Source organism: Cebus imitator, unplaced genomic scaffold (assembly GCF_001604975.1).
Source record: "Cebus imitator isolate Cc_AM_T3 unplaced genomic scaffold, Cebus_imitator-1.0 Scaffold215, whole genome shotgun sequence".
NCBI lineage: Eukaryota > Metazoa > Chordata > Mammalia > Primates > Cebidae > Cebus > Cebus imitator.
The window spans coordinates 1,591,334-1,606,014 of record NW_016107530.1 but is presented as its reverse complement, the minus strand read 5'-3'; the positions used below and the strand labels follow the sequence as shown (position 1 = coordinate 1,606,014).

Sequence of the window (14,681 nt, the reverse complement as noted above, 5' to 3'; positions counted from 1 at the left end):
GTGGAACCCCGTCTCTACTAAAAATACAAAAATTAGCTGGGCATGGTGGCGCGTGCCTGTAATCCCAGCTACTCAGGAGGCTGAGGCAGGAGAATTGCCTGGACCCAGGAGGCGGAGGTTGCGGTGAGCCGAGATCGCGCCATTGCACTCCAGCCTGCGGAACGAGAGCGAAACTCTGTCTCAAAAAAATAAATAAATAAATAAATAAATGCTATTTTGCTTTTAGCCAAAAGGGTAAAGCAGCGATGATGAAATTTGGGGTCACTGGCAGTTCTTAGGAGGGATTTGAGAGGCTGAGGGCTCACAGGAGTATCCGGGGTTCCTCAGATGCCTAGTGGAGGCCACAGTAGCCCCATGACTTTTTCCCTTTGTGGAGACATCTCCACCCACTGCCACCTTTGATTTTTACAGCAACCTTGTGGGTTAGAGATAAAGGGTGATTCATCCTCCTGTTATAGGAGTGGCAACAGAGGCCAGAGCAGCGAGGGATTGGTCCTGGGATGGCCAGAGAGATAGGATGAGTGGCTCCAGGAACCCAGGCATCCCGCTCTGGGCCAGCTCTCACCCCTCTGCTACTCATTGCCTCAAAGACTTAGCCATGCCCTCGTGGCAGGAAAATGGCTCTTGTCCATGAGTTGACTTGGTATGAAACACCCCCTCATACTTCTTCACTTACAGAGGCAGGGAAAGGGGAGCACATGCTGGGGCCAGAGCAGGGTGGTGGGCGATGTCACAGGGACAGCCCCTCCTGTGGGTCTGACCTCACTCTTTGCCTCTCTTGGTTCCAGCCTTTGGCCTGGGAGATCTGCCCAACCTGCTAGGCCTGGTGGGGGACCAGCTGGGCGACACAGAGCGGAAGCGGCGGCATGCCAAGCCGGGCAGCTACAGCATCGAGGTGCTGCTGGTGGTGGACGACTCGGTGGTTCGCTTCCATGGCAGGGAGCATGTGCAGAACTACGTCCTCACCCTCATGAATATCGTGAGTGTCCACATGTCCTGGGACTAGGGGGAGTAGGGTAGGGTGGGCTCCAGTGCTGATCCAAATGGAAGTTTCTGGAGCCTGGTACTTTTCAGGTGGACGTGGGGGAGTCATCGCTTGCTCCTTAGCCCAGCAGGCACACCCTTGGCAGCGAGGTTCAACGGTGTAATGAGCCTGAATTGGCCTGACTTGCGTCCCAGACTGTGGCCTGATCCCAGCCGTGGATACTGGGCTGAGGTGACCCATGGGCCTCCCACGCTGGAGCCTGTGGACAGTGGGTTCTGAGCTTGGACATATTCAGAGTCTAGGTCAGGTGTGGCCTGGAGCCTCACTTGTGTTGGAGTTGTAGGGACTCCCCTGGGACTCATCATCTGGAAAAAATACCCAACGCCAGGCTGGGGAGACTGGGCAAGGAGCTGTCAACCTGTGAAGAGGGTCCTGAGACCCTGACATGAGCCTTGGGTGTGCACAGAGACAGGCAAGGAAAATCAGGGACATGAGCGAATTCTAAGACTGTGGCAAAGCAGAGAGCCCATGCCCTCTGCCGCTGCCTGTGGCTGTCCTGCAGAGACACAGGACTCGTCACAGAAAAGCTAGTTTTCCCAGGAAAGTCAAAAATGTAGGTTTTTTAAAAAAGTGTTTAAAAAATTTTATTATGGAAAATTTAAATCCAGATATTTAAGAGAAAATTTCCAGTTTTTAAATGTTAAAAGAGAAAACCACTGTGGATGCCAAACAAAACACACTATAGGCTCCAGGTGGCCCTGGGTGAGCATCCCTGAGCTAAAGGGCAGAGACAAGGAGGAACAGGAGGGCAAAGAGGGTGAAAGCACGGGGCCTTTGTCACAGTACCTGTGGCTGTGGTTCTGGGAAAGGATGGGGACCTGTCTGGGTGAAGTGAGACCCAAGGTAGAAATAGTGCAGGCAGGGGCCAGATGCTGGGGTTGGGGGAAGGACCCCCAGCCCTCCCCTACAAAGTGCAGTCCTGGAGGTAGGTGACCCATTGGGATAGACCCCAGCTCAGCATGGGACGCTGTGCAGTCCAGGCACAGGTGAGGTGGGCAGCGGTGCACAAGGGAAAGTGCCACATCACCAGGTACCCTTCACCTCTGAGCCTCTGCACGGTGACCAGGTTAATGGCTCATCATAAACATTCATCTGGAACAGCAGAGCTGAGAAAGAGATATGTATGTGGTGAGTCCCAAAGAATTTGAGTGAGGCCTCTGTTGAAGGCCAAAGCTTCCAGCCCCTGCACGGACCCTCACTGGCCTTGATGTTAGCATCCTCTGCCCCAGGCCTGTTTGGAGAGGATAAAGAGGTTGGCTAGCTGCATGATCATACAGACTGAAAGATGACTGCAGAGGGCCAGGGCTGGGATAGAATCACCTTATCCTCAGTCTAACGTGGGCAGTGCTGGGAGGTTGTGAAAGACATGTAATGGTGCTGCTGCACTAGGAGGAATATTAGTGAATCGGCCAAGAGCACACTGTCTGACTCGGCCCCTCCCTGTCTTTGTGACTTTGGGGGCAAGTTACGAACCCTCTGGAGTGTCTCCTGCACTTTGAAGGCAGCATTAACTACTTACTACCAGCCATGTTGGGGAGGATGACATGAGTGCCCGTGCAGAGCATGTGCCGTCAGTGGGTGGTGGTTGGTGATAATGATGCGGCCTTTGTGAAGTGAGTGGTCATGCATTTCTGGGAACGGAACAGTTGATGGGGAGAAATGTCAACCCCACGTCATGCCAGTCCCCTCTGGAAACATTGGTAGGGCGCTGCCTGGGGTCCATAATCTGGCTGCACCTTTGATGAGGTGGTCATTAGGGGGACAGCCCCTTAATGCCTCTGTGACCTTGGGCAGGGGACCTGTGTTGCTCAGGAATCCACAGGTTGCAAGTGATGAAAAACCAACTCAATCTAGATTAAGACAAATGTGGTAATTTCTCGGCTCATGGGTCAGACTGAGGGAAGGACAGGTTGGAGCTGGTTGTAAGAATACTTGGAACTAGGTGCTTATCTGGACTCAAAGTTTTCAGGTTTGCCCCTGTCTCTGTGACATGCTAATCCTCTCTGACTGACTTCTCTATAAGACATCCTGGCCACTGACAACACGACGCAGACTCCTATCCCCATCCATGGCTGGAGACAAAAGAGGTTTCCCCTCTGGTTCACAGGCAGAAATTCCCAGGACAGGGCTCTGGTTGGCCTAACCTGGGTCATGTGGTACTCTGGGCCAATCACCATATGTTAGAGAGGGAGAGCACCAGTGCTCCAAGCCTGGAGAGGGGTTAGACATGGCCTTGGCAGCTGGAGAAACAGTTCTGAGCTGGTCAGGTGCCCCAGGTTCTGTCTACTACAGTTTAGCCCCTTAGAGCCTCCGCTTTTTCATAGTAGTGTCTGCTCTTGGGATTGTGAAGATGTAGTATCCAGAGTATCTGCACATGCCTGGCACATAGTGGGTACTCAAGTAACATTTTCTGTCATTATGGTTTATTCTTGCATGTATAAGTTGTTTGTCACCTGAGTTTGGGAAGGCGAGTTCCTTGTTGTCTTTTTAGGAACCCCAACAGCACACACAGCACAGGGTCTGAACCTGAGAGGTGATTTGTAAACGTGGAGGGGAATGGCATCTATGAGAGAAGCGGGTGGCTGGCATCCGCTGAGATGGCAGCAGGAGAGAGCAGTAGAGTTCTGTCTGCAATGCCAACACCAATGAAAGAGCAGGAGCAGAGATCAGCTCCAATTACAGGAGCCCAGGGAGCGGGACAGGGGACAGAAAGTCTGTTCCTGGCCACCTCTGTGTGTGGATACTTCTTCCATCCCATGAGCTTAGCATGTGGTTTTAGACACAGAGAGCAAAGGCTACCACATGGAGTTGTTTGAGAAAGAGAGAGAGAGGGGAGGGAGAGGATGCCTGTGAATCTGAATATACCCACCATCCTGGGACGCTTGACCACCCACCCAGACTCCACAAATCACAGGCCCAGCCTAGAGGCCATAACTGGGGACCGATCCCCTAGGGGGAGGCCATGCTGAGAGCCAGCTTGGGCCCCTGGAGTCAGCAGGTGGAAGACAAGAGGAAGGGCAAGAAAGGGGAAAGGAGCAGGGGAGACCCCAGGATGCCCAAGAGTGGTGGGAGCCTGGGTCCCATGGCACAAAGCTGGGGCTGAAGACCCCAGGACTATAAGCCAGGCCCTGTTGCAGCCCCAGAATCCTTCAGTTTGTTAAAAGATAATTTTCAGGAAGAGGCAAACTCCTGACTCTCATAGAGAAATAAAAAAGAACATGTGTTAAAGATTTGGCTCTACTCATTAATGAGGGAACGAGGTAGGTGTTATAACTGGTTCAGGAAAGAACCCAAGGACAGAAACATTATAGATCAGGAATTTTACGATGAATGTGCAAAAGGAGACACAATTGGTGTCGTATAGGGTGAGAGGGAAGGCTGTTTAGCCTCTACCAGAGAATATGGAACTTGCGTGCAGGCAGGAATTTTGTGTTGCTCTTAGTGACCCATGGTGCTCTCTGCCGTAAGGGTGCTTGCACCTCATCTGATTCTGATAAGGGGAAAAGGCACGCTGTGGGCAGTGCCTGCTTTCCATTGAAGTACAAGTTTTTATTTTCTGGTTTGAGGCCCAATCAGGTGTGAGGAATCTGATGACTTGTCTTACTTAAAGGGTGTGTCCCCATTCCTGGAACTAGTGGGGCGGCAGCATCTCCCAGGCCACAGCCCTGGATTGGACTGGGTGACAGCCCTAAACAGCTGTGTGATGGGATTCTGTCTCTTCCCTAGGTCTGCTCTGCTCCTAGATTCTGGCTGGGATTGAGAGAGAGAGCGCCTGGCGCAGTGGTGGGGCTGAGTTGTCTGAGCGGGACCACAGAGCTGTCTTGGGCAATCTGCTCCATTTTTTCTCTCATCTTGCGGAGAAACTCTTTCAGAGGTACCCTGAGGGACATCCACGAATTCTGTTACTCGGCTTCTTAAATGACTCTTGGCTAGACTGAGCTGTCGGCAGGCTCTGGAGGGTGGATCAGGCTTGCTGGAGCCCTGCTCCCCAGCTGGCTTCACTGCCAGCCTTGGCTGACATCCATTCATTTGCTCAGAGCTGAGTGCTGTGCTACCTCCGTGGGCACTCCATGGGGCTAGGTTTTGGGTGGGGTGCGGTGGGAGGCAGGGTTCTTGTGGTTGCGAGTGACAGACCCAGCTCACACTAGCTGAAGTCAAAGAGGGGTCTATTGGCAGGGGGCTGCTAACACGCCCACAGAGTCAGTAGGGCAGAAGCCCCAGGGACCACAGGATGAGGGCTTCAGGCCCATTAGGACACTGTCTCCATGGGCTTTCTCCCCATGATGGGAAACAGGAACACTGCAGATGCTCACACTTAGGACCCAAATGCCAAAGGGCTCTTTCTTACCCTCCTAGGGAAAACTGGCTAGGGTGGGACATATGGCTATCCCTGGACTAATTGCTGTGTCTAGAAGGTTGGCTTGGGTCTGCTGGGTCACAGCTTGCTGCTGTGTATGGGGGTGAGGTGGAGCAGGATCTGTGCCCAGAAATCAAGCCACAAAGAATGCAGACAGGAAGAATGACTTCCACAGTGGGGGACACAAAAGGAGAAGAAAACACAGTCCCTGCCTTCAGAGCTTACACTGCTATGTACCCGCAGACCACTGCAAAAGATATCATTGCAGGCTGGGTGCCGTGGCTCACACCTGTAATCCTAGCACTTTGGGAATCTGAGACAGGTGGATTGTTAGAGGCCAGGAATTCAAGACCAGTCTGGGCATAGCAAGTCCCCATTTCTGAAAAATATTTAAAAAATTAGCCAGGCAAGGTGGTGCACACCTGTGGTCCCAGCTAGTCAGGAGGTTGAGGTGGGAGGATCAATGGAGCCTAGGAGTTCAAGGCTTCAGTGAGCTATGATTGTGCCACTGCACTCCACCCTGGGCAACAGAGTAAGACCCTGTCTCTAGAATTAAAACCAAAAAAGAATATCATTGTAGAAAGTATTAGTATTGTTTTTGAGCAAACACTGGGAGCCAGAGTCTTTGCATATTCAACCTCATTTACTTCAGTCTCCCCATAATCCTACGAGAGGTCTGAGTAGCCTCAATGTCCTTATGTAGAAACTGGGGTACAGAGACGGGCTGTAACTTGCTAGTCTCCCATGTTGTGGGCCGTGGGGCTGGGATCTGAGCACTATTGTGTCCACTCCAGAGCTCACCCTCTTCCCCAGGCCTTGTGCCAGCTGGTGCTGTCCATGGCTGGTGACCTAGCTGTTATGGCAGAAAAACTTTTCTCTATGCGCTTGTGTTCGGTACTGGAGGGCTTGTGAATTAAACTGAAAAAGACAGACTGGCCAGAGAAAAGAGTTGATTTGCCAGTTCCTTGTATATAGCAGTGGCTCACACCTATAATCCCCACACTTTGGGAGGCTGAGGTGGGTGGATCACCTCAAAAGGTCGGGAGTTTGAGACTAGCCTGATCAATATGGTGAAACCCCATCTCTACTAAAAATACAAAAATTAGCCAGGCATGGTGGCATGTACCTGTAGTTCTAGCTACTCGGGAGGCTGAGACTGGAGAATTGCTTGAACCTGGGAAGAGGAGGTTGCAGTGGGCCGAGATCATGCCATTGTACTCCAGTCTGGGCCACAGAGTGAGACTGCATCTCAAAACAAACAAACAAACACAAAAAATAAAAAGTAAAAAACCAACCTGTCCCTCTCCCCCAAAAAAACTGGAGGCTTATATTCTTAGCACAATAGGGACGGAAAGGGAGAAGGGAGAAATGCTTCTTTAGGAAGGACGAATGGGTTTTCAGGAAAAGACTGGAGATAAAGTTTGTGATAATGTTTACTTAATCAGGGTCAAGTGGTATTTCTGTCATTATGAGCGTGAAATTCCCTTCAGGGGATTCCTGACAGCCTCTTTTCCCAGCTGCTGCTGCTTTTAGTCAGATAAGGGAAGCTGAGAAGGCTTCTTTCGGCATCTGTTGGCTTTCAGATGTTTTCAGCTTACACTGATCTGTACACTAATGCTGGGGTTCCAAATGGGCCCTCCCAGAGGCTAGGCACAGGACCCCGGGAGAGGGAGTGCTTGCATGCATATATGTCCTGGAGGGGCCATGGCCTGTGCCAGCTTCTACAGTCTCTGCTTGAGGAGGGGCTCCAATGTGTGGCTTCCGGGCACTGTGTGCTCTCGGCGAGTCCCCTCCAAGGCCCGTTGGGTGGCCTGGTCTGAGCCCCTGTTAAGGGTTCTAAGAGGGTCAGCTCAAATGACAGGGGTGGGGGTGGAGGGGATGCTCTTTGGGGCCATGGCAAAAGCAATGAAACCTAGCTCTGAGGCGGAGAGTTGAAGGCAGCAAATTTGGAAGGTGATGGGGAGAGTGGACGGGACCTTGTTCCCCAACAGAATTTGGGAGCTTCCCTTGGAAACCAGAAGAGGTCTTTTGATGGGTTAAAAGACGAGACATTCTTTCCATCAGGCAAAGTTTACTGTTGAAACTTGGCATTCCAGGGCTGGCCTGGCTTGAAACATGATGCATTCCAAAGAGGCTGGGAAGCCCTCCTATCTGTAGCTGCAAGACACCATGTGATGGTGGCGGGAGTGGGTGGGAAATTCTCTCCCATGTGTCATGATGTGGAAGCCAGTTGTCCACATGTCCTCCTTCCCTCTTTACACCACCATCCATGTTGTGCCTTGCCAGCTATCCCGCCACACCTAGATGCCAGGGAGGTCTCTGCAGACTTCTGTCATCTGTCACAACATACCTGAGTCTCCTTCCTCAACCCTGCCCCCACAACCCTGCTGTGGTTGGAGGAAGACAGGCTCAGTGACCCATTCTAACTTTCTTGGCCAAATTAACACATTCCGATAGTTGACCCTTAACCTCTGACTCATACATGACTCAAAGCTGTGGCCAGGGAACATTGTCAGCTTCCACTGAAGACCATGCCACGAGGGCCTGGCTTGGTGGCTGCTGTTTGGATAGTCTTGATTCTGCTTTCCTTCCCCCCACCACCTGCCAGAAAGTGGGTGAGGAGAGTGGTGATCTTCTCAGAGGTTCTGGAAGGCCGTTAGAGGCTGGGTCTTCTGGTCACTGCTGGCTTGCCCTGTGAATGTGGGAACAGAAAGGGCCTGGGATGGCTGAGGGGCACAGTTGAGGCAGAGCTTCCTCTTGGGGAGAGAGGCTCACAGCACTGAGATGGGCTGTGGCTTAAAGGAACCATGGCCTTGCAAACCTGCTGCTGCCATTGGGGGTATGTGGGCGGTGTGGGGTTCAGGTTTCCCCTGGTGCAGAGGACAGCAGCCAAACTTCCTACCAAGGGAGGTGAGCAGATAGGGACCGACAGTCTCTGCCTCCCTGGGGACCAGCAGCTCATCCTGTCCATTGTGTGGGAGCTTTCATTCGGCTGGGATGCTTGATGCTCAGGTTCCCCTAGGGGATTTCCATGGGGCCAGTAATAACAGCTTGCCTTTGCTCTCTCCTTGGAACACCTGTCTGCTGTGACCATTTCTGATCCTGATTTCTGGGGTCGGGGCCAGGCTGGCAGGACCAGAGAGAGGAGATCTGGTTGCTGGGATGGATGGCCCTATTGTGCTCTCAACCCAGGGAGGAGGGTGCAGAAGGCATTAGTGAAGCACCCAAAGTTATCTGATGAGGTCCCGGGCACTGCTTTCAGGGGCCACGGTCGGGACAGTCAGGGTGGCCCTGCCTCCTATGTGTCTTTTGCATCGACCTGGGAGGTGCTATGGATATTCCTGCAGCTGCAGGTGATGCCAGCGGGCTCCATCCTCAGCACTTCCTTATATGCTGCTGGGTGCTGCCTTTGTCTGTGCCTGTTTGCCCATTCACACTGGGTCATCTTCCTTAAGTCTTCCTCACATCTCAGAACTAGAGAACCACTTGAGCACTTTGAAGCATAATGGGGTAGTTGTTTTCAGCATTTAGTGAGCGCTTTTTGCGTGCCTTGTACCACAGACTGCCGTCCTAGAAGTTTTGGTCTGGCTGCAAAAACAAGCCTTAGTCCTGTGGAATAATCAGGGAACCATTGAGAATGGTACCAGTGCCAAGGAGCGGAGAGCGGGTGGCTGCCTCTGCGGGGTTTGGGAGAGAGGAGGGCTGTCTACAGGGGTTCATTGCTGAGCCTGCGTTCGGGGAGAGGGCGATTTGATGAGGGAAGGGCACGCAGGCCATGGCGGCAGACACCACAGCAGGGTTGTGGGGGCAGGGTTGAGGAAGGAGACTCAGGTGTGTTGTGACAGGTGACAGAAGTCTGCAGAGACCTCCCTGGCATCTAGGTGTGGCGGGATAGCTGGCGAGGCACAGCATGGATGGTGGCGTAAAGAAGAGGCATGAGAACAGCTCCCATCGTGGCATCCAAGGTGGATCCACAGGTTCCCAGGGCCCTCTCCTGGCCCGGGGGTGATGGACCAGCTCTCTGGGGTGAAGACTCCTTTGGACATGGGGAGATGGGGGAACTTCCTAAGGCCTGGAGCTGGAGCAGAGGGAGGGTGAGAAGAGAGACAGAAAGGCCCTTTCATTGTTTCCTCCCAGCCAGGTTGCAGCCAGAAGCTTCCTGTCTCTGTTTCCTTTGGGAACCCTCTTGGCAGCCAGCCTGTCTGGGTGATAGGCGGCTGGCCCACCTCCACTCCCCACCCTGCCCCACCTGGCTGACAATAGATAGATGCTGGGGTGGTTGCCGGGACAACATTGGCTAGCACCTCTGCCAATGGTGGGTCCTACCAGCTCTGACTTGCCTCAGAGCCCCTTTCTGAGCCTGGGACCTGCTCGGATGGCCTGTGTGGAAGAGCTTGGTGACCCTTTAGACCTGGGAGGTTTTGACGCAGATGGTTGTCAGACCAGAGCCTTGGCGGCCTCAGCCTGGAAGGGTGGCATCTTGTTTGCCCTTGACATGCGTTACACATCCATCATAAAGTCTGGTTTGGAACACCACGAAAACTGCTCTCCTGCTGACGGACAGTGTGGCTTTGCCAGACGTCTCCTTTTGGGGTAGATGAACCTCTAAGTAGCTCATTCTCCTTGACACTGGAAGAAGACTGTCCTCTTCTTCCCTCTCTTTTTTATCATTTTCTCTTCTTTTATGTCTCTTCTCAAAAACTGCTTTTGCTGAGTAAAAAAAAAATTTCATTCACTGTAATGCAGTAGTTCCTTTTTTTAAAAAGTTTATTTTATTTTATTTTTTTGAGACAGTTTCATTCTGTTGCCCAGGCTGGAAGGTAATGGTGCAATCTCGGCTCATTGCAACCTCCACCTCCCGGGCTCTAGCTATTCTCCTGCCTCAACCTCCCGAGTAGCTGGGATTATAGGCATGCCACACACCCAGCTAATTTTTGTATTTTTAGTAGAGACAAAGATTTGCTGTGTTGGCCAGGCTGGTCTTGAACATCTGACCTCAAGCGATCTGCCCATCTAGGCCTCCTAAAGTGCTGGGATTACAGGTGTGAGCCAACCTGCTCAGCCTTTTTTTTTTTTTAAAAAAAAAAAACAGGCTCTTGATCTGTCATCCAGGCTAGAGTGCAGTGGTGCAATCATGGCTCACTGCAGCCTCAACCTCCTGGGTTCAAGGGATTCTCCTGACTCAGCCTCCTGAGCACCACAGGTGTGTGCCACTATGCTTAGCTAATTTTCATTTTTTTTTTTGTTTTTTGTTTTTTTTTTTTTGAGTTTTTAGTAAAGACACGATCTTACTATATTACTCAGGCTGGTCTTGAACTCCTGACCTCAAGTAACCCTCCTGCCTTGGCCTCCCAGAGTGCTGGGATTACAGGTGTGAGCCGTGGTGCCTACGCAAGCAGTAGTTCTTAACCAGGGACATTTGGTAATGTCTGGGGATATTTTTTTTGGTTATTACAGCTAGAGGGAGTGAGAGGCTACTGGCATGTAGTTGGTAGAGGCCAAGGATTCTGCTAAGCATCTTAAAATGCACAGAACGGCTCCCCCAACCAAGATCTCCACACCAAATCATCCATAGCAGCCAGATTGAGGCACCCTGACTTATGGTATTAATTCTAACTGCCACACACAGGAATTTAAATTTTCAAAGCAAACCCGCTGGGCAGAGAATGATATGCATCACAGAAGGAGGAGTGCTAGGAATCTTGATGCGGGAGGCATGTAATAGTGAGCACCCCTCCTGCGAAGAGAGTTCTACGGTTCACACAACACTTTTGCTTCCGTGAACAGCATCTCACTCCACAAATATACACACGCCTTTTCAGAGGCAGGGTCTTGCTTTGTCACTGAGTCTGGAGTGCAGTGGTACGATCATGGCTCACTGTAGCCTCAACCCCCTGGGCTCAAGTGAGCCTCCTGCCTCAGCCTCCCAAGTAGCTGGGACTACGGGCATGGCTATGTCCAGCTAATTTATTATTTAAAAAAAAAAAATAGATGGGGTCTCACTACGTTGCTGAGGCTGGCCTTGAATTCCTGAGCTCAAGCTGTCTTCCTGCCTCAGCCTCCCAAAGTGCTGGTACTATAGTCATGAGCCACTGTGCCTGGCTAAGTTTGAAACTAATAGATGCCATTGATAGAGCACATGTTAGGGGCCAGGCCTGGTTTCTAAGCCCTGACATTTGCTTTTCCCCTCCACCCTTTGGTCTCTGCAAGCTGTTTCCTCCACACCCACAGATGAGCAGTCGAGCTCCAAGAGATAAGGCCATGTAGTGGAGGGAAGCAACAAGCTCGACCTTCCCAGGCCTCCATGCTGCCTCTGTTTACACACAGGCTGCCAGCCTGGGACATCAAGGCTGCTGTGTTTCACAAATAGGTGGTGGGGGATAAATGCTGAGCATTGTGGGCTTGTGAAAGGGAGTCTGTTGGGCTGGGTGGGTCTGTCCCTGTGCACTCTGGAGCCACCCTGCACAAGCAGCATGGCCGTGAGGTGGGCTGAACAGCCAGATCCCCAGAGCACCACCCAGACCAGCCTGCAAGCTCCAGGGAACCCCAGAGGCAGTCACCCCTTTAAGAGGTGTGCTGGTTAAAAGGCAGCTGAAAGTGCTCATTTGGAACCCATACCAGCCCTTCAGAATATAGGGCGTGATCATGAACTTGGTAGAAAGGGGATGGAGCAGCTGAGCCTGCAGCAACTGAGGAAGAAAACTCAGCGCTCTCCTTCCACTGCCCTCAGAGCAATTTCTCCTCCAAGACCTCATGAAAGACTTCACTAATGACCTCGGAGGCAGGGCCTACCAATGTGGCACATGACATAAAGTAATGCGGTATCTGACCGTCAATGGATTTGATGAAATATGGTACACATGTGAACTTGTCTGTGTGTGCATACCTGAGCATCGCATCTTGGTGAGGTCTTAGTGTCCCAACCCAGAGTAAACCAGACCCAGCCCTGGCTACTACGTGGGTCAGCCCCAGGGGGTGGGGAAGGCAGAGAGCTCGGGCCACAGGTAGTAGTATATTGCTGTTAAACATCCATGTACATGTACATGTGAACACACATACAACACAGGTACCACACATGCACATGTGTGTACACATATACGGGTCCCCACACACATGCATATACATGTGCCATGCTTAATCACCTACATGTGTCACACAGATGTGTTTGTGTAGATACACGTACCCATGCGTACCATACCAAATTAGGTGTGTGCACACAGACAAGTTCGCATGTGTACCATATTCCATCAAATCTAAGACCCCATTGATGGTCAGATGCCCCATTATTTTATGTCTTTGAGAACAAAAGTATATCAATGAAACTGTGTTCATCACTTAGCATTTTTGCTGTAGGCTTATTAGAAGAGAGCTTTTAATCTTAGTCAGTTGTAGGTCTTCATCATATGTGACTCTTATAGACACGCATATAAGGCAACAAGCTGGTAAGGAGTTCCCCTGACTTCTTTGCATTCAGAGCAGCGCCCTTGCAGCTCATGTTTTGGCATAGTGCTCAGTGTGAGACGTTTCCACGCAGCGTTGTCCTGCCTGCCATCGAGAGCAGCGGTGGTACCACCTGAGGGCTCCAGCGGCATCCCTGGACTTTCATACAAGCCACGGGTGGCATCCTGCAGATTTGATGCTGGAGGCGTATTGATTTTACTGGAAGGTGTCGATGGGAGGTTTTCAGACAACGCCCAGGATTCACATTCCTGCCTCTGATCGTTTGTTATCTGAAATGACGAGGGATGTGGTTGTGCAGCCACCAGGAGTAACAGAGGCTCTTGCTTGCACTGGCAGTGACAGTCACACCTGGGCTGCCTCCTGGCCGACAGTGATTGCAGATGTGAAAAAGAGGAGCCTGTTGGACTCAATAGGATGCCGCATGTGTCTTGGGTATGCTGGGGGTTGGAGCACATGGTCTGCAGAGTCACTTTATGCCTTGTTAGAAGGGCCAGGGTTGTGCACCAAGGGGCTGGCCCAGGGCCTGAGACTCCAGGTTGCTGTTGTCTCCCCAGGACTGAGAAAGGACAGGAGGGGTCATTGTGGCTACACCTCTGTCTTCAAGCAATGCTGCCCACATCTGTCCAGGTTCAGAGGCAGTTAGTGATGAGGGAAGGCGCATGAGCAGGTCAGGTTTTCCGAGGCCTGGGCTTGTCCTCTGACGATGACTGGTGTCCTCAGGCAAGCTTCTGTATGCCTTTGGGCCTGCTTGTATCCCTGAAAACAGGGATAGCATACCATCCTCCTTGGAGGTCCTTGGAGAAATGGCTGACTCTAGGAGTAGGGCAGGGAATATGCAAGATGACCCTGGAGCATCTCCTAGAGCCAGAAAGTAACGAAGTGCTAAAAAACAAACTCCAAATCCCCAAACCATGTGGGTGTGTTTACAGGACACAGGAGCCAACTCAAAGTGCTCTCAACTGCCAAGGCTGGGAAAATTTGAGCAACAAAACAAATCACAGAGAATTATAGCCCAAGATGTAAAACAGACACAAGTCCATACTGATAACATAAATGATAGAATAAATAAATGGAGAAAGGACAGATCTCCCATGCAGAGTAATTCGTTTATTCATGTAGAGACTCCATCTTCAAGGAGGTGGATTTGAACTCCCCACTCCTTAGATGTGGGTTGCACGTAGTGACTTTCTTCTGATGAGTTCAGTGTGGAAATCAGGAAACAGGATAACTGTCAATGAAGAAACCTGACAAACATTCCCTCAGCCAGGAGATAAAGGCCAACAGCAACAGGGATGAGTCATGCTGATATCATGCACCCTTGACATGGCATATGAGAATGTACCTTACCCCTGTGGGCTTCCTCCCCCAACCTAATTGAAGGACACAAAATAGCTGCTCAGTGCTTCTCAAGACTTAGCGTCATCAAAAAACAGACGGCAGGAGAACCTGTCACAGAGAAGAAACAGAGCAGAGGGGCTAAGGAGACGGGAAGATGAAATGGAATGTGGCACCCTGCATGGGACCAGGACATTTGGGGGAAACTAGAGAAATCTGAATAAAATGTAGGCTTCAGTTAATAACAGTATGTCAATATTGGTTCATTAGCTGTGACACACGTGCCATAGAAATGGAAGATGTTTAGAATAAACTGGGCGTGGGGCGTTTCTCTACTATCCTTGCAACTTTTAGCTGAATCTAAAGTTATTTTAAAATAAAGTTTATTTTTAGAATAATAGGAATTCCAGGCCATTCGCCACGAGGATTCGGTGTAGTGATGCGGGGAGGCACTTGTGGGCTGTGCCAGCCATTAGTGGTGAT

The 14,681-nt window shown here is 51.2% G+C and overlaps 1 protein-coding gene across 6 annotated transcripts in view; it reads left to right on the top strand.

Annotated features, from left to right (window-relative positions):
* Nucleotides 1-14,681, top strand: part of ADAMTS14 (ADAM metallopeptidase with thrombospondin type 1 motif 14) — a 130,122-nt gene that overhangs the window by 78,160 nt on the left and 37,281 nt on the right. For all 6 annotated transcript variants that reach the window (XM_017548859.2, XM_017548857.2, XM_017548856.2 and 3 more), the window contains exon 4: nucleotides 789-979. In XM_017548859.2, coding sequence (XP_017404348.1) covers nucleotides 789-979 — 191 coding nt within the window. The remainder of the gene's footprint in view (nucleotides 1-788; nucleotides 980-14,681) is intronic.